This window comes from Stegodyphus dumicola, chromosome 3, assembly GCF_044657685.1.
Source record: "Stegodyphus dumicola isolate Sdum_Otavi_A_Nest chromosome 3, ASM4465768v1".
In the NCBI taxonomy this organism is placed as follows: Eukaryota; Metazoa; Arthropoda; class Arachnida; order Araneae; family Eresidae; genus Stegodyphus; species Stegodyphus dumicola.
The window spans coordinates 48,119,965-48,139,734 of record NC_140770.1 but is presented as its reverse complement, the minus strand read 5'-3'; the positions used below and the strand labels follow the sequence as shown (position 1 = coordinate 48,139,734).

The 19,770-nt window shown below is 33.5% G+C and overlaps 1 protein-coding gene across 3 annotated transcripts in view; it reads left to right on the top strand.

The window, feature by feature from the left end:
• LOC118183137 (cyclin-D-binding Myb-like transcription factor 1) overlaps positions 1 to 19,770 on the top strand; it is a 95,733-nt gene that overhangs the window by 34,796 nt on the left and 41,167 nt on the right. For all 3 annotated transcript variants that reach the window (XM_035352562.2, XM_085812855.1, XM_035352563.2), the window contains exons 9-11: positions 10,288 to 10,516; positions 16,865 to 16,933; positions 17,019 to 17,101. In XM_035352562.2, the coding sequence (XP_035208453.1) occupies positions 10,288 to 10,516; positions 16,865 to 16,933; positions 17,019 to 17,101 (381 nt within the window). The remainder of the gene's footprint in view (positions 1 to 10,287; positions 10,517 to 16,864; positions 16,934 to 17,018; positions 17,102 to 19,770) is intronic.

Here is a 19,770-nt window from a genome sequence, read left to right as displayed (position 1 = left end):
GCTACAAAATTTTTTAATTTAGACAAAGTGTCTTGGAAAATTTTAATAGTCTCAATTCTCTGTTCCATTTCCCGACACGTCCGCACAAAATGACACATTAAGGTGTTAAAATATGTAAAAACTATTCCGATACAACTTAAATCTAGACTAAAATCAAAATCAAAATCAAAATAAGAATAAAAACAAAAATAAATAGCGGTCTGCTATTAGTCCTAAATATACAAAAACATACGGGCTGGGCCTGCAAGCTTGAAGATTTATAATTTTATATATTTTTAGAAATCTGTAATGAAAATCTGTAATTAAAATAAAAGAAAATTAAGATGAAAACCAACAAAGTGGGTCTTGCTAAGACCAAGAAAAAGTTGTAACAAAAGAAACAAAAAACTGACCTGTGGTGATGCAGAGCTCTCCCTCTTAAAACTAGTTGAAAAGTAGTTGTAATTACCTTCTGTGTACTTCAGTCGTGTGACGTAGGTAGGGGGGAGCATTGTTCTGTGGGCATCAGCCAATACGAAAAGATTGTCCGTTAGCTGCAACTCATCTCCAATTATCGAAGGGGGTCGGAAAACTCGGAAAAACGTGAAAACATTGCAAAATGGCATCTGACATGTAGTTAGAAGAAAAAATTGTGACTGAAAGGGAAAATGGCTAATTCAGCTAAAACTACAAAAATTGGCCACAAAAGCAGATAATCTTAAGATCATTAGACATTTTATTTTGGAGCAGAAGATGTGAAAAATGAGCGTTGCCTTTGCTGGGATTCAACCGTAGACTTTCTGATTGTTAGTCAGTCATGCTTTCCAATGATACCATGAAGGCATGCAGGAATGAGGGAGAATATACATTACACTTTCCCCAACTTGAAGGGTGAGTGGAGAGGAAGGGATCTAATCACCAAATCCTGGTGGGGATAAATTATCATTCACCACATTTAAATTTGGGTGACAGTGTATAGAGTTAACTAGAATTTTTTTTTTTTTTTTTAAAGTCAGGAAACTGATGAAATCTGTAATGCTTTTGCGAGGATTCTAACTCTGTACCTTCTTATTACTAGCCAGATGTGCTTTCCAATTACACCAGTGTTTATCAACCTTTCTTTGGTTGACAGCGCACTAAATATGTTTGGAATTATTTATGCCACACTTGAATATAAAAAATGTAAAAGTTGCACGATATAAAACTAAATAAACAAACAAATTATTTACAAAATTTATTCAGTGAGAGAGCTGAGCCTGTTTTCTTGAACAAATTAAATCAAAACATGGTGCCAAAGTCACCAGACAAATTGGCATTTCTTCATCATATTTAAAAGTATTTTCCACTTTTAGAATTTGATTTTTGTCAATGCTGAAAATCCAAATTCACAGAACCATGAAGAAGATACAAAAGGCAGGAGAATTTTAATAGCTTTCAAACTGATCACAGGGTACAAGTCTTTGAGAGAAAGCCAAAACTCATCCAAATTTTTCTCTAAGAATGTGGAACAGTAAAATTTATTGTTTCTAAAGCAAGTGAGCTGATCTTTTCTGTTATTGTCAAATTTGGTTTAACAAATAAGAAATGGGTTGATTAACCATTCATATTTGTCCATTGAAAGTGAAGGAAAGTGGTGTTTGACATTCATCAGTGGTACTTATAATTTTGTCTGCAATCACCCCCCCCAACTGAGATATATTGACAACCAGAAAGTATTCAAAATTTCCTTTTGATATTTCAGATTTCACCATTGTTAACTTTTTCTTCAAATGACCAGTTTTGATGTTGATATCACAATAATCTCAGATGGACCTCAATGATTTAAATACAAAAAGTTCAGCTTTCCAAACAAGTTTGAGATGAATTTTAACCCACTAAATCTCATTATGAAGAGAAAATTCCAAAGATATTTTTCTACTTCCAAAAACAATATCACATCTGCTTTCAAAACCTTTCCTTCAAAAACCAACACACTTTAATATGATATGAAAGAGTTGTAGTCAGAATCCATTGCTTTGCACAGGCGAGAGAAAATTTGTGTCTTAAATGATAGACCACTCATAGATTTTAAATGGTGACCACTTCATGAAATTGACCACTTGGAGAACGTTCATAACAATCAATATGTCTGGACTTAAAGATTTTGAAATCAGAGATTCTTTGTGCATCATGCAGTAGATGCTTATCATATTCAGAATTTCTTAGCATACAAGTGTGATAAATCCATTTTTGTTTTTAAACGTTGATGAACATATGTCTATGTAAAGAATAATATTGTTTTTCCGCAGCAAAACAAGCTTGAAATATTTTTTACAAGCTCAAATATGTCTTTCCTTGTCATTGTGCTCTTCAAATCTTTGCAGAAAAGATACTCATTCAAGAATTTTTTATCTTTAACTAATTGAATGAAAGTAAAGAGCTATGCTTTTCTACTGATATCTGCCGATTCATCAATCTAAAGTTACCATATTTCACTATAGTAAAATTTGAAATGCTCTATTTTTTTTTTTTTTTTTTTTTCTGAAGAAGTCTGAAGATAAATCTTCAATTCTGCATGATACTGTGTCAATGGATAATTTTACTTTCTTGACCTTCTATGTCATTTCTTTTTCGAACTTTGTTTTGACAGTGATAGCTAATGCAGGTGCAATGATGGACTCGGCATCAGTGTGTTCTTTTTGCATTGTGCTGTTATTTGTGCAACTTTGTAGCTGGCGTCAATTCCTTCTCTGGCTTCTTCATATAGTTTAATTTTTTCCTTCTGTTTTATTTTGCTACCCTGCTAGGTTTTCAAAATATTCTCATGGTTTGTTTTTTACATTTGGGTGTGAACTTTCCAAATGTCCTTTCAGTGTACTAGAAATGAGAGCTTCATTTGGAAGTTTCTTAATGCAGACTAGTTTTTTTAGTTTTGTTGAGGCTGAAATGAAATGAGAAAGACGGTGAGTCTGGTGAAAATTTTTAGAGCAAAATGATTCAGGAATGTGAACGGATGAGGTGCACTTGTGTCCATATTGGAGTAAAAAGTAACATCTGAAAGGAAATAATGTTTTTCTGTTGAATACTTAGAGAATTTTTGAATTTCAGAGTACTAAATTTGGGCTTTAGATAACTTTTTGTAATCAGTATGTTGATTATCAGAAACTGTATCTATTTCTACCCTGGATAAGGTGTCAACAATGATGTTGTCATGACCTTTGGTGTATCTTATATCACTGGAAAATTGGCCAATAAAATCAAAATGGCTAAGCTGTCGTGGAGAAATTTTTTAGGCTTTTACTTAAAAACATACATTAGAAGCTTTTCATTTGTGTAGATTGTAAAGGCCCTGAATATTTCCTATTTCAATATTGGAGCAAATGTATATAGAGAGTAATGTAGGACCGCGCATTGTCATGCAGATAAATGAATTTATTGCTCAGCATGCCTAAATGCTTTTCTTGGATAGCTTCAAAAAAGTACTTCAGACTGACAAAATGTTTAGTAATTGATGGTGTGTTGGTATTCTGCATCATCCAGAAACTAGAGAAATGTTTTTTTTTTTTTTTTTTTTTTTAATCCTACGCCCGTCCACAGCACTTCTGCCATTAAGCGACAAGCAGCCCAGTAAAATGAAGAAGAATGAAAATGAGAATTAAACTTAGCATCAAAAGAGTTGTCATTAAAAAATTTTAAAACAATGGGGCAGTTCTTGAGATAGTCACCATCCATGTCACCCTGATGACATAAACGGCAACAAGCTGAATCCTTGATTTCAGTACAACATAAATGCCTTTTTAAATAATCATGTCCAGTTAGCATTCGAAAACAAGCAACTCCAACAGATCGAGGCAAAGAACTGGGAATTTTATTCTTTTCAACAGGATGTTCCACCTTGTACCCACAGCTGCATTCTCTGTTTAAGGACATTCTATTATTCTTAATTTTATTGTTTACAATCCTTTTCATGTTGTACAAAGGCAAAGGAAAATAGAGGCTGAGTCATTAGTGAACCAGCTTTAGCAGTCAATCTATCACCAAAAATGCCACAATGGCTTGGAATTTATTGGAGGGTGATGTTTTCTCTAGAATTACTAAGTTCAAAAAGCTGTGCACTACAAATATTGATATGTGCATTTTCATTGTATTTTGAATTCACAAGTGACAGTATAGCAGCCTGAGAAACACAATATTATTGGGATCAGGATTGTCTTTCAATTTATTAATTGCAAATGATATTGCCACAATCTCTCCATCAAAATTGCCATAGTATTTCCCAACAGGATACCTAATACTGAAAGTACTTGAGTATGCTCCAGTACCGGCTTTTTTTATAATGCCTTCTGCCAAACTATCAGTGTACACATGGAGCCAATCATCAGGAGGGTACCTATTATATTTAGTAGCCAGACCAACACTTTTTAATTCACTTTGTAAAGAAGAGAGCTGTGTATTAACATTCCAAACAAGATCCAGGTGACCTTTCAACATGGTTTGATCTAGAACAGGATTTAATTTGTGAGGGAAAAACTTGGTGATTGGGTGTAGGAATATCATAGGCATCATAAAGATTGTGGACAGTAGGAAGGAAGGAATTGTGGGTTTTCAATCTTTCATTTGCTGATCTGTAATAATTTAGAAAGTTATTTTTTCTTTGTAAGATTTTTTCAGCAAGGTTTATGCCCCCCTTGGCACCTTTTATTATTATTATTATTTATCTAGGTTTCTTGGTTCTAGTTCAGTCTGAAGTTCCATAGCAACTATTGGGGGGGTTGATTTAGCGCCACCAGTGATCAATCACAACATGTTGTTTTGGAATAGGTCAAGTTTGTTTTCAACAGAGTCTGAGGTGGTTATCAAAGCCTCATTTTCATATTCAACAACAGAACGAATGTAACTTTTATAGCTGCACGTAAGACGTCTTGGGTTGAGCCCCAAGTGACACTAGCTGAATATTCCATTAGCTGAATATTCCATAGTCTTGATCTGGTATATGCTTTATCAGTGACTGAATCAACATATTTCATCCAAGTTAATTTTTGGGTCTAAGTGAATACCAAGAAGACAGTATCAAAAGTTCTATTCAGGTCTTTGTCATTAAACTAAAGTTGGAAGTTGTAATATTTTGTACTGAGAGAAAACAATTGAAAGGTGGTTTTATCAGTATTTATAACCATATTATTATCATAAGTCCAGGTGGTAAGAACATTTAAGGCCTATTATAGGACGCTCTCCAGACCAGCAAAGTCAGATCATGTAGCACTCATCACCACATAATCAGCAAAGAGTAAAACATTCACATCTGAGACAGAACTGGAAATAGTGTCTATTAAATCATTGATCATTATATTAAAAAAAAATCGGGCTCAGAACAGCTCCGTAGGGTAAACCCTGTTTTGGTTTGACTATAACCTGACACAGCATGACCATACTTATAATGACCATACTTACATAGCTTCTGCAATTTGTCATTCCAAAAAAGAGGTATATTTATTTTGTCTTCTCGGGACACATAGAGAAGCTCACTTTAGTACAGCATGTTTCAAAAAGAATACACGTATTTCAAATGCATATATTTATTAGACTGTATGACATATGAATATGAAACTTTACACACATATGTACGAACCTCTCAAGTTCAGATTACAGATGTTCATTATGTCCTCTATCAGCGACACAAACAATATCACATCGATATTCAAATTCCTCCCATACTCGGGCAAGCATATCCGTCGTTGCTGATGTTATGACAGTAAGGATCCGGTTCTTCATGTCGTCCAGGTTCTGGGGGAGTGGTGGTACAAAAAAATAGTCTTTAATGAAACCCCACAGGAAGAAGTCACAGGGTCAAATCCGATGGCCATGGAGGCCAGCTGAGACATGCCAAGTCGCCAGCTTTCCATCAAAGAAGCATGAGCTGTAAACAGATGATTGGGATATTGCACAAAACACATTGATTTTCGGCAAATCACGTACATGTTCAATGGCTGCATGTGGGTTCTGTAGGCCCCAAATTCGAACATTGTGTTTGTTTACAAGACCACTGACATGAAAAGTTGCTTTATCAATGAACACGATGCGTTGTGCAAAAGTGTTATATATTGTCAATAGCATCAATAATCTCATTTTAAAATGCCACACATTTGCATTTGTCATCAGGATGCAGAGCATGTAACAAATGTAACTTGTACAGCTTCATATCCAACCAGCTACTCAAAACACGCCAAATTGTTGTTGTAGGCAGTTGTAACTCTTGAATAGCACGACGAGTTGATTTTGAAAGATTACGCTGGAAAGCAATTTGATTTCATGCAACATTTTCATCACGAACATGAGAGCAGTCAGGTTTCTTTCCTTTACATACACATCCTGTATTTACAAACTGTCAATACCATCTCTGAATATTCCACCCATTTTCAGGATCACTCTGGTACCTCAACTTGAAATGTCTTTGCACTTCACAAACTCGAAAACACAAAATGACTTCTGCTGTGGAGTAGCCATTTTAAACATGTGACAGTTATCACGCAAAACAGAAGACAACTGACATCTAGTGGCTATTAATATAAACTAGACTATGTATTCATTTCGCCAATAGCCGAGCCGAGGTGCAGTGATCGATAGTTTGGGCAAAATAACATAACACTTTGTAATACGTATATTCTTTTTGAAAGTCGGTGTATAACATGGGTAAAGAGTTTTGAAGAATGTTCAAGATTTGGAGAAACCAAGGAATCAGTTATAAATATATCAGTGAGGCCTTTATCATTGAACCAGTTTGCCATTTTAAGATTCCAGGAACCCTGACAAGGCTTCCTGTATTTATATCTTGCAATACTGCATTGTAATATTTTATGTCCATTGCCACCAGGACTATTAATTAACTCATGTTCTATTTTACATGAGAGGTAGGTGGGCTAGGAGTAAATCAGAATGAGAGATACTTCCATTGTAAGACAGAAAAGTTGGAGAATTTCTTTCATTCTCAATGAAATCAATAAGATTTTCAACTGTGCAGCCAATACTATTTGATGTTGAAAAATCCCAGCAAGCTGAGGAGGTGTTGAAGTCTCCAAGTATAAGTGAATTTCTATTCCAGAGGAGTATTATTCTTTCAAAATTGGGTTTATTATTTGGAGGATTGTACAAGAAGAATATCCTATGTGAGGTCTCTTGTCTCCATACATGTATTTTCGGAAATTTTAATTTATCGTTAGTATTCATGTAGTGAGAGGCAATTAACTTTGCCTTTAAAGAAAGTTTTACAAAGACAATAAAACCAGAAGCAATTTGTCTTGATCACTTTAACACAAATTACTGCCATTAAACATATCCAGGAATATTAAAATATATTTCATTGTCTGCAGTAGCTCCACTCTCAACAATGCCCATTATGTCAAAATCATGAGTAGAAATAATACTCTTCAACTCGGTAAATTTGTTGTGAGTTAAACCGCCAGCATTCCAAAAAGAAATCTTAAAAGCTGGTTTAGTCCTAGTCTTAGAAAACACTTTTTGCTTAACTTTTCCCTTTACTTTTAATACCCTTAAGAACTTGCACCTATCACCAAGTTGAAAATGTTTTTCTATTTCTTCATCAATGAGGGCTACTTAAAGGTGACAGGTATCAGTCGTTTAGTTTAAACAGGGGGCATCACGTGAAGGTAACTGATATCAGCTTCACTGGAGAAATATCAGCATATAAAGGATTTTTTTCTTCACAATATGCCTTCATGGGGTAAATGGCAGTAAATCCAGCTAGTATGTTAGTACCTAATCACTATACACTAATGCTGTGCTAAAATGTTGTGAATAGTAATTGGCCACCATTTGGTTTTTGAGACTGGGCCTCTTCTTCTCCGTTCACCCATTATGTGGGAAAGAATATAAGGAATGTTGTTCTGCACTACGTGCTTTCATGGTATAACTGGCATCATGTCCACCTAATGTTAGCAGATCCAGAGTTCAAATACCAGAAAATGAGTGGCTGTTTTTTTTTGGGGGGGGAGGAGGTATTTTCAGCTCTGTTTAATACTCAATTGTTTTACAAGCAAATGATAGGCATAAACCAGTTAGCATATATTGTCACTTTTAAAATTTCTTTCAGGTTAGTGCATAAGGGGATGGAGCTAGATTTTTCCCTCTTCACAATTTGTTTGATAAAGTATTGCGTGTTAGCAGTATGATGCTAAAGAAATGAAAAATTAGCTTTTATTCAAGTGATTTTTGTTCCTGAAGTAATATATGAAGCATCATTTTCTGTAAACTTTTGAACATCACAAGTATGTTTCACAAGTTGTTGAATAGTGCTGTCAGCCAGTTCCAATTCAGATGAAGTAGTACAGAAAGATATATTTCAGTTATATTGAGGCAGTTTCTTAACATGTTGTCTTATATATTTAATGTGCACATAATCTCTGCTTAGCTGAACTAATTGATTCTATCTTGTACATTATTATATGCTAATAAAGTTTTCATCAAAACTTTGATGTGTTGAATGTTCTGAGCTCATGAAAATCTTACTATGTTTATCATTTCATTACAAAATCATTTTTCGAACATCTTTCCAATCTGAATTTTTACTAGAATTTGCATTTGCAAGGTAGTTAAAGGGATGACCAGCCCCATTTGTTGCACTTTTATTTAAAAAACTATAGAGGTAATATATTTTATGTTGAAATTATGATTTGTGTAACTTTTTTTCCTGACATAGCCGTACATGTTACAAATGTCCAATAAGAGGAGTAGTTAGTGTACTCTAGTTTACTGTTATTAATTTAGCAATTTACTTCTGAAAGAAGGAAGGAATTCAAAGGAATTCTGAAGCAGTAGTATTTCAGGGTTTTAGGCTCCGTAAATGCAGGAGCAAATAAGAAAAGCTGATAGATTAAAAAATTATGTAACTATGAATGTTATGATGTAGGTCTGATCTTTATATATAGGTTGGGGCAAAAGTCATGGCAACTATTTTTTTCCTTGAAGATACCATTCTGGTTGAAAAATGTGACATATACAGACGAAAGGACAAGGTCTTAACTACGTGTGTGGACAATGAATAGCACTGAAATATCGTAACACATGAATTTATTACAGTAGTATACAGGGCAATATAGCCTTCACCGTGCAAAAGAATGATAACACAATACACATAAAGTTGACATGACCAAACCTGGGCCTAAAGACCTTCAATGTAGGCCCCTGCTACTGTCACCACATGCTGCCAACAATGTGGGAGGCGCTGAACACCATCAGCCTCAGCATTTGCCGCACCATGTGTGAATTTGGTCATCTGTTGGCGCACAACATTAGCAATGTTCTCTTGTATTGCAAACCGCCTACCACGTATTGGTTCCTTAATCTTGGGAAGGAGATCAAAGTCACAGGGCGAAAGGTCAGGAGAGCACGGTGGGTGCTCCAATTCTTCCCATCCCCAACGTCAGAGTAGCTGCCATACACATTCTGCTTTATGTGGTCTTGCATTGTCGTGCAGAATTATTGCACTGTCCACAAGATCCGGACGTTTATCCCGAACGCCACGTCGTACCTGTCGCACCAGGAAGCCCCTGTAGTACTGTGTAGTTACTGTTCTCCCTGTGGACATCCTGTGGACAGTGCATTTCTCGATGCCACTTGCCCTCTCTAACTCCAGTAATGCCCATCGTCTGTCTTCGTCCATGAGGTGCTCGATGACAGCCCGTGCCAAGTCGGTCCGCACACTCGCCGGTCATCCCGAACGTTGCTCACCACTGTTTGACACACGTCCGTGCTGAAACTTTCCTACCCACTGTGCTACTGTACGATATGGTAGGGCATTATTCTCAAGGGCTTCTACTAATTCACTGTGACATTCCATCGCATTTCTCCCTCGGAGAACGGCTATTTTGATGTAAGCGAGCTGCTCAACACAGGTTACCTCCATCTCACACGGCACTCACCAACTGACTGATTTCAGAGCCCTCGCTACCACAGAGCCAGCTATCACAAAACCATCTGTTATTCTGCATACACACTATGCCTGCAGAACTTCCACACGACACATATACGTTTTGTGATCCATTCACATATCTACAAGAAAAAAAGTAGTTGCCATGACTTTTGCCCCAACCCTCCGTATGTATAAACCTCGTATGTAATTGTTGTGGTTTTTTTTAACTAGCATGTAGTTGAAATTTTTTTGATTAAATAAGTGTAATATTGGTTTAATATCTCCTTTTCTTTTTTTTAAAAAAAATATTTTTGGGTAATATAGAATTATGTTTGATGATTCTAAAATAAAAATTTTGCTATGTTAGAAAATAATTTTCTATATTTTTCATAAAATAATTCCAGGAAAATGGCTTCCAGCCGAAGAGCGTCGGTTGGCTGAAGCAGTATATGAATTAGCAAATGCTTTACCTGGTGAAATGATATCAACTGGTTTGTCTTGGGCAGTTGTTGCTGAAAGAGTTGGCACTCGTTCTGAGAAGCAGTGTCGCACAAAATGGCTAAATTATTTGAATTGGAAAGTGGCTGGTGGTACTGAATGGACACGTGAAGATGATGTGACTTTAATTTGCAGGTATTCTTGAATTTATCTTTTATCTGGTAACCAAAAGGTTTTCTCATTTTTTGATAGAGGTCACTACAGTAGCTGATTTTTATTGTTAATGGATTTTCATAATTCATGTTCTGGGGTTATTATAAAGTAATAAGAGTCTTTTATTGAGGATGGTTTTACTGCATTTAATTTAATTTACTGAATTACAACGTATTTGGCATGTATATTAAACCTAGGGTTATTCAGCCATGTTGCACAGATGGGATTCAAGTTTGCACTAATATTTCAAAAGTATTCTACAAAATATATGTTGCATTTGGTAACAATACTGTAACTAATTATATTTCATAAAAGGAGAATAAGGATATTTTTCTGATCAATCATAAAAATGAGCAGTTTCTGGAATTTCTTATTGATATTTGGTGAAAAAGAAGTCCAGTCCAGTAAAGAAGTGGAAATATCGTTAATAATCTCCAGAACTGATTTCTAAATGGTGAGAGGTTATAAAAACGAGTGAAAAAATTGTGAATAAAAATAACAAAACAAAGTAATAATGAGTTAAATAATAAATACGAGTAGAAAGTAATTAATTGAAAAATAAAGGGAAAAGTGTAAATAAGCATGTATTTTTTCTAAATTACTTGGTTTGTCATAATGTATGCACTGTGTATTTTTATAATTTAAATGTTAAATTAAAGATCTAAATTGGCTGTAGTCTTCAAATTGGAAGATTGTATATTGTGAAGCACTGGCAACTTCTATGAAGAGTGAGGACATGAACAGCAGTGAAATGCTGAGAAAAAACAGCAAAATGAATCATGCAGAATGCTTGTTATATTGTATTTCAGAACTGGATCATGCAGAATGCACTGAATCAGAATAAAACAAAAGTCTTAAGAACAGATTTGTAAGATATATATGAAAGGTACAGTTGTTGTGTTGTATTATATTAAATAAAAAATGTGTAAAAAATACAAGTTTATCTTATGTTTGACACCAGGTGACGTATTAAAAAAAAACCACAATCATTGGTCACGACAAATTACTCTCAGAAGTAGCATAGAATAGTGGTGCCATAAGGTTTAAAAAAGAATCATCAAGTTTTGTGCATAATGAAAAATTAGATTATCCTTACCTTTGAATCAGCTTACAAAGTTTGCAAATACTCCTAAAGATGAGAATTTGGCATTGCTTGTGTTAAAGTGGATAAAATGAAAACACTTATAAAAAATGGCAGAGCTTTCAGAACATCAATAACTAACATTGTAAACAATGTAAATGATGATAGAAAATAATAATAATAATACTAAAAATTTACTAGAAGATTTTTTAATATTATTAATTGAAAAAGAAAAAGAACTGTATAATTTAGATGAAGAAATTGTAGCTTTGAAATGGAAGTTGAAAGTTCTAGGAATTATAAGGATAAAATAATTTTGTGTAACTGTAGAATAAATAAATATTTAAAATCCAGTCTGGAATAACACAACACAAACTCAGATATTAGGTTAACTGAATACAAGAGTGAAAATTATCAAGTTCACCTTCCTAAATTAGAGATTTCTAAATTTTATGGTGATGTTAGTCAGGGGTTAAGTTTTTGGAATTCATTCAAAATCATGATACACAATAATATTGCTTTTTAGAAAGTATAAAAATTTAATTACTTAAAAATCCTGCTTAAATGAAACTGTTGCCAGTGTTATAAAAGGTTTTACAATACTGGGAAAGGAAGTTACGATGCTGCAATGCAAATTTTAAATACTAATGCTGCAATGCAAATTTTAAATACTAGATTTGAAAGACGTGATGTTATCATAAATGCGTATATGCAAAAATTCCTAAATCTCTTTCCCACTTACCAGTCAAGCGACATTTTAAAATAAAGGAAATTATTTGAAACTATAGAAATGCAGGTTCAAAAATCTGTCTTTAAATTTAATCCTGAAACTTGTAATGTAGATTCCAGTTTTATTTAATTTCAGCATATTTAGGATTAGATTATAGTTGTGTAAATGATGATGAGGCATGTTTCAATATAAATAAATTTCTAGACTTCCTAAAAAAAAGAATTACAAGCTCGAGTGAGTGCAGACACATTTAATGCAGATGATAGAATGGCTACACAAAGTCAAAAGTTTCAGTTTAGCTCCAACAAGCCATTATAAACAGATGTAGATGTTATCAGCAGCAACATACTGCAACTGACATAAACAATTGACTAGCAAAAAGCCTTACATTGTATTGTCTGTATTTTAAACATGTGAGTTACTCACCTGCAATGTGTGAAATTATTCAGATATTGACATAGGCTTTAAAAGAGAAAAATTGAAAGGACAGGGCTAATGTTGCAAATTCTTCAGCAGGAGGCATATAGAAAAATATTGCAGAATGAAAACTTGTGAATTGTGCAGTAAACCTCATCATATATCTTTATATAATTCTGAAAAGCAAAATTTAAAAATTAATAAACAATGTAGTAAAACAGAAAATCCTTTACTTACAGTAAATATATCAAATGATGCTTTAATGAGTTTGAAGGATAGGTCTGACAAAATTAATAGATACATTGATTCTTTAATTACAAGTAAAATGTGATAATAAAGTATTAAATACTGTTGTTGGTACTGCCACTCATCATTATTGTAGAGTACTGTCGTACCACAATATTAAGACCACGTGGAAATTTAATATTAAAATCTGCTTTTTGACAGAAGGTTAATGCACCTTTAACAAATGTACATTCAGTTATGAATTCACAACTAAATACAGTGTACGAGCCTTTTACAGTTATGTGTGCTATAGTTGATAATCTAGTACATGATTTACTCTTAATTTTTGATGCTTATAATGAACTAATTTCATCTAAAGGTAATTTTGAAAGTTGTGTTAATATTCTAAATATTGATGAAATACAACCGTCTCATGAAGGTAAATCTGTTAGTTCTGGTGAGAATAATGTGATGTCCAGTATTGCCAAAGTATTAATGTTAATAACAGTGATAAATCATTTGCAGTAAAAATGCCGAAAGCAAAGACCAAAAGAAGAAGCAAAAAATTAAACAACTTACTGATGAGGATGAAGAGAGGGCGAGGAATGTAAAGTGCTAAGCACTGATTCTGAACATACTCCACCACCATCAAGTAATGAATTCGACCAAGAGGGTGGAGTCTCTGGTGAATGGAGAATGGTCATTCATAACAAGAGGGAAGGCAAGAACTAAAGTGAGATGAGAAAGAGGAAGAGATAGTTCAGATGAAAAATGGAATGGAAGGAAGTGATACATATAGACTTGTTACTCAACAAATGATTCAAGAAAACAAAGCCAAAGGTTCATAAGTGGGTCAGCTCTGTTTCTGAATCTGAAAAGAGCGTGAGTTACAACAAAGAAAGTGAAAATAGTCAAGAATTGGATGATCAGTGGGAAGTTAATAAAAACTCTGAACGGAATCGAATAAAACTCAACATAAATGAGAAAGCTATTAACAGTGAAGAGGAGAAATCCACTTCTCAAGAATCTCAAGGAAGTGGGTGAATAAAATCATTTCAGATGAGAGTGAAAAAGAGGAAATTTCATCAGAAGGTGACAAACAAGACTGTGACGCTTATGACAGTGATGAGCACAGTGCTAAGCAAGTTGTGAAAGATAAATTTCCAACTGGAAAAGAATTTTCTAAAGATGTTTTTGTAAAATCAGTTGAACCAGAAAAGTTATTGAAAAGGCCACCCAACCAGTATAGTGGTTAGCGTTGCTGACTGCCGTGCTGAAGGGCCCGGGTTTAAATCCCAGAGAAGGTATGGGTGTTTGTAAATGTATAGTGTCAGTGCAGCATGGCGGCAGTCTAAAGATGCGGCGAGCTGAAAGTCCTCTCGTGTGGTTTGGTGCAAGGGGAGAGGGGTGGGAGACCCTTGGGGTGCTCTCCATCAAAATTAGGGGCAGAACTGAGCCAAAATCACACTGTCACATGTTAGGTGCTCAAGGCTGTTGCCAACGACAAGGCGTTAACTTGCGCTTCTTGCCACGAGGAATTTCGTAAGCTGGGGCTGACTATGTCAGACAAGTGAGCATAAGCAACAACAACACAACAACAGTTATTGAAAAGAAACATTACTCCAAATGTAATGAAACAGTCATTGTTGTAGTAGTTTATGATAAAGCTCCTCTCAAGACATTTAAAAAGGAAGCTACAAAAATGGTGCCTTGTGTTATTCCTTATGATAAATTACTAAAGAGTGGACATGATACAACACCTGAAGAAGAAAGCAATGAGGAAGTTCCTAAATGCTGATGCTCTAAGTCGACTAGCAGCTTCTCACTGGGAAGACGTTTAAACTTTTATGAACAATTTCTTGAACATTTTACTTTCATAATATCCAGTATTGAAATCTTATGTTTTAAATATCTATGTTTTTATTCATATATGATATTTTTTTTAAGATATTGTTCATTTAGTTAATTTCAAGTATTTTTTGTTTAATCACACCATTTGAGCACCCACTTGAATGTAGAGGTTTGAGGCATTGGTGCCCTCTATGGAGGGCAGGGACACCAACTTCACTGAATTGCAGAGATAAACAGTAAAACAGATCACGGGGAATGCTTTTTGTACTGTTTTTCAAGATGGGTCACGTGAATGTTTTCAAAATGAAACAAAAATCTTAAAAAAAGATTTATGAGATATATATGAAAGATATAAGTGTTGTGGTGTATTACTGGGAATAAAAGTGTTTAAAAAATACAAGTTTGTTTGATGCCAAATAATGGAGGGAAAAAACCCACAGTCATCGGTCATGACACTCAGTAAATATTCTCACATGTTAATGAGTAATAACTCTTTGTTCTTTCATAAAAATGAGCAGGTTTTAGAATTCCTTATTGATATTTGGTGAAAAAGTAGTCCATTACTCCACTGTAAGTGGGCATGTGGTTTAGTTATCTCCAGATCTAATTTCTAAATGGCAAGAGATTTACAGAAACCAGTGAGGAAATCATGAATAAAAATAACAAAATCAAATAATAATGAGTTAAATAAAAAGTAAGTAATTAAAAAAATAATGAAAAAAAGGGCAAATAACCATGTTTTTTTTTTTTTTTTTTTTTTTTTTTTTTTTCCAAAATTACTTGATTTCTTGCATTGCACTGTTATAATTTAAATGTTTAAATTAGCTGTCATCTTAGAAGTGGAAGTTTGTTAGTGAAGATAAATTAGAGATCTATTGCTACAAGAGGAATAGCTATAAAAACTAGAGAGAAACCATATGAACATCTATCTTATCTTATGTTTCTTATAAAATAAAAAAAGCTATTTAATATATTGTTGTTTAGGTTGTAAGGTTCTTGAGAGTGATATGCAATAGTGTAAAACATGGTTTCCTACCAAAGGAGTAAGTATATTTGCTGCAAGTTGAAAGCATAAGATTTAATGGGTGCTTTCCTTGAGTTTAACAAAACAGATGAACATATCATGTCAGACTATGACACATTAGTAAAACCAGATGATGAATAATAGGTGAATGTACTTGACTGGTACAACGAGTGGAATCTACTTAACAGTTCATTTATTCAGGCAGGTACTTGGCAGCATAGTAAATGGTCCGGTATACTATGCTAGATTCCTGTTACAATCTAGTCTTCCACAGCTATACTCCACTTGGGTTTCTATGCCTTAAAATCGCCACACAATGATTCACGGCTCTTGGCCACGTCAATAAGGCACATCGGAAGAACACACAATTTTCACCTACATCTGGAGGACACACAGTCTTCACTGACATCTGGAGGACACACAGTCTTCACTCACACCTGGAGGACACACAGTTTTTACTCACATCTGGAGGACGCACAGTTTTCACTCACATCTGGAGGACACACAGTTTTCACTCACATAGGGAGGACACACTGTCTTCACCTCATTCCTTATGAATTCTACCATGGGATTGTATACTTTATTTTAATTTATTTTATTTTATTTTATTTATTTATATATATATATATATTTTCTCAGCTCAGCCACAAAAGGGGAATGCAAATTTCCCAATATAAATCTATATATATTATGTGCATTTACTTTTAATAAACGTGTTTCCTTCTAACATATAATGTGCATTTATTAATTGAATCATTTCATTCCATTCTCTTGTATGATGCATATAATTAATGATGTTTTATCTATCCATGTTATTCTTTTATTGATTTTAAAATATTATTTCAAAATTCTGTTAACGAGACAGTTTTTGAGCAGAACAGGAAAAATATATATTTTTATTCTTTCCTATAGTAATTTTACTTTTTGCATATGAATTACAAACTGTTGAATTATCATTTTATATTATGAAGGAAAAGATTGATTTCATTCATTTAATTGCAGGGTATATGCACTGAATGCTACTGATGAAAATCAAGTAGATTGGGCTGAGTTAGCAAAAGGCTGGTTAAGGTATTAATTTTATATTCATGCCTAGTTTTCAGATTAATGTTGTGTCAGTTTAGCATATAACTTAACAAAAAAATATATTTTATAGTGTACGTTCACCTCAGTGGCTTAGAGGAAAATGGTGGAACCTTAAAAGGCATGTGCCAAACTGTAATATTATTTCTTTTCAAGGTCAGTATACATGCACATGCACATATATTTACATATCAAATTATTTTGATTGTTAAACACAGCTTAATTTGTGTAAAAATAAAATGTAAATTGGAATTTGAAAGGTCTATTGTATTGGAAGAAAAAAATAGCTAGGAAGCTGTAGTAGTAATTAAAAATTGTAAATATTAAATTTATAAAATAAAATAGATTATTATTTGGTTAAATGAAATTAGATTGACTTCCTCATACAATAATTAAGTAACTCTGATTAAGCGTTTTTCTCTTCCTAGCCTACTTGAGAGTAAATTTAACTGCAATTATCGATAAAGAATTTAAACAAAGAACCCAAACTAGCTCTGGAATAAATTAGAATAGCATCTTTTGTTAACGATGTTTATTTTAAGCTCATGCCAAATCTAGTGCTATTTGACGTCCATAAGATTTGAAGCTGAGTAAGCATATGTATAAGTACAAGTTGTTCATTCTGTGATGTGCCATCAATAAATGTAGTCTTGTGGTTATGCGTGTCTTTGCCACCTAGTTCTTCCCTGGTTCTATGTAACATTTTATGGTGTCAGAATTGGGATATTGGGGATTGATCCGAGAATATAGCCAAAGATTTTATGGTAAAAATCTGTTGGGAAGGAAGGCATTGAAGAGGGAAAATTGGGAGGTGAAGGGGGCGAATTGTTTGAGGCGAGCTGGTTGGTTTTCATTTCAATTTGTTGATGTTGAAATAATTTATTGGGTGTTGTAGAAATGCTTGGAGGGTTAGGGAGATGTTAGGATTTGAAGTAGTTTGAAGAGCAGGTCTGTATTTGTAATAATTGGAGCTAGAATATTGTTGTATGTGTTCTGTGTTTAAGTTGTTTGTTTAATGTATATGTTTGTTGTGTATTGAATTAGAAGTGTTATTTTGAATACAATAACATTGTACGTAATAAAATAAGTAAAAATGGGTTTGCTAGACAGATAAAAAAATAAGCATAAGTCAGTTAGAACTGCTTCTACAAAATTGTTAAACAGCATAGAAGAAATGTTTAGAGATCTAAATATACTTAAATCTTTAAATAGATCTTTAGATACACTGATTGAAAAATTGCAGTTAATTATTGAAAAAGAAAGCATGCTAAATGATTTTAACTTAGGTATTGAGGCTTTATTGCCTGTTGCTGAAATTGAAAATGATGCAGCTACTTCCATAGATTATTCTGAAAAACTTTCTTTGAAAGTATAGAGTTAGAAATCAGATCACGAATTTGAAGGGTATTGAAACATCTGATACTTCTCTTAGGGTAAACAGAACTGTAAAACTTAATATTAAGCAATTCTAAGGGTATACTTCATCATGGTTAGAATTTTTGGGTCAGTTTGAGTAGGCTAACGATAAAAATTAATGCAATTGTGAGTCAGAAAACAATGCAGTCATTATGCACTGTAATTCAACAGCATCAAAAACCAGTATATTGTCGTTGACATGCTCAGTTATTGCCAGTTCAATAAATCAGTCAAATATTTCAAAAACTGTGTGTATTTTGTTAGGTAAGATTATCAATTTATTCTTTTAGTTCATCAAAAGCAACCAAAAAATTATATGCTGTAGTTAAAATAAAATTAATGAGAAGATATAGTTCAGATAAATTTATTGAAATTGAGGCATTAATTACTCATGTAATTACGGTCATGCCAATGGCTATTCCAGATGATAAAATACTATTGTTTTAAAAAGACAGGGTATTATTTTAGCTTATGAAGGTAAACATGATAATCAGTTGGTAACCATATTAATTGGGGAAGATGTGTTTTGGAATACTAGTGAGGGTTCTGGGTTTCAAAAAATAAATAAATCTCTTAATTGCATATCGGCAATTTTTGATTTTACTCTGCAGGGAATTCAGCAGACATGCAATAAATCTAGTTGTGTAATTATAGTATCTTCTAACTTAAATATAGGAACACATATTCAAGTGTTATGGGCATTGGAAAGCTTAGGCATAAGAGATAGAAAATAAATTTTCCATAGCTAGAAGCCGGTTTGACAGTTTGCGAAAGTGTTTTTAAAAAAATTAATGGATTGCATATAAGCAAATAATTTGCTACCAAAAGAGTAAAGGATTTATCAAAGAATATGGGAGGGATTGTAATGAACATTTTACGCCACATCGACCAGTTATAAACACAAATAAGGATACTACGAAAGTTCGCATTGTATACAATTGTAGTTCAAAAACTAAGAAAGCTATATCATTGAATGACTGTTTAGAAATTTGTCCAAATTTAAATCCTAATGTACTAGATGTATTATTGAATTTCAGAAAATTTAAAATTGCATTTAATGGGGATATCAAAAAAGCATTTTTAATGATAAAAATTGCTGAAGAGAATCGTAAATTTCTGAAATTCCATTGGCTTCCTGATAATGAAAGTGCTGAATATAAAATTATGCATATGAATAGGTTACCATTTGGTTGCAAAATTTCATCTTTTATACCAACTAGTACTATTAAAACCCACATTAGGAAATATGAGAAAACTAGCCATGTATGCATGTTAAATACATCATTATATGTGGATGACTTATATTTTGGTGCAGAAAATGCAAATGAGGCATATAAATTATCAAATGATGCTGTTTTAGTTTTGAAGGTAGGTGGGTTTAACTTACAAAAATTGAGATCCAGCTCTTT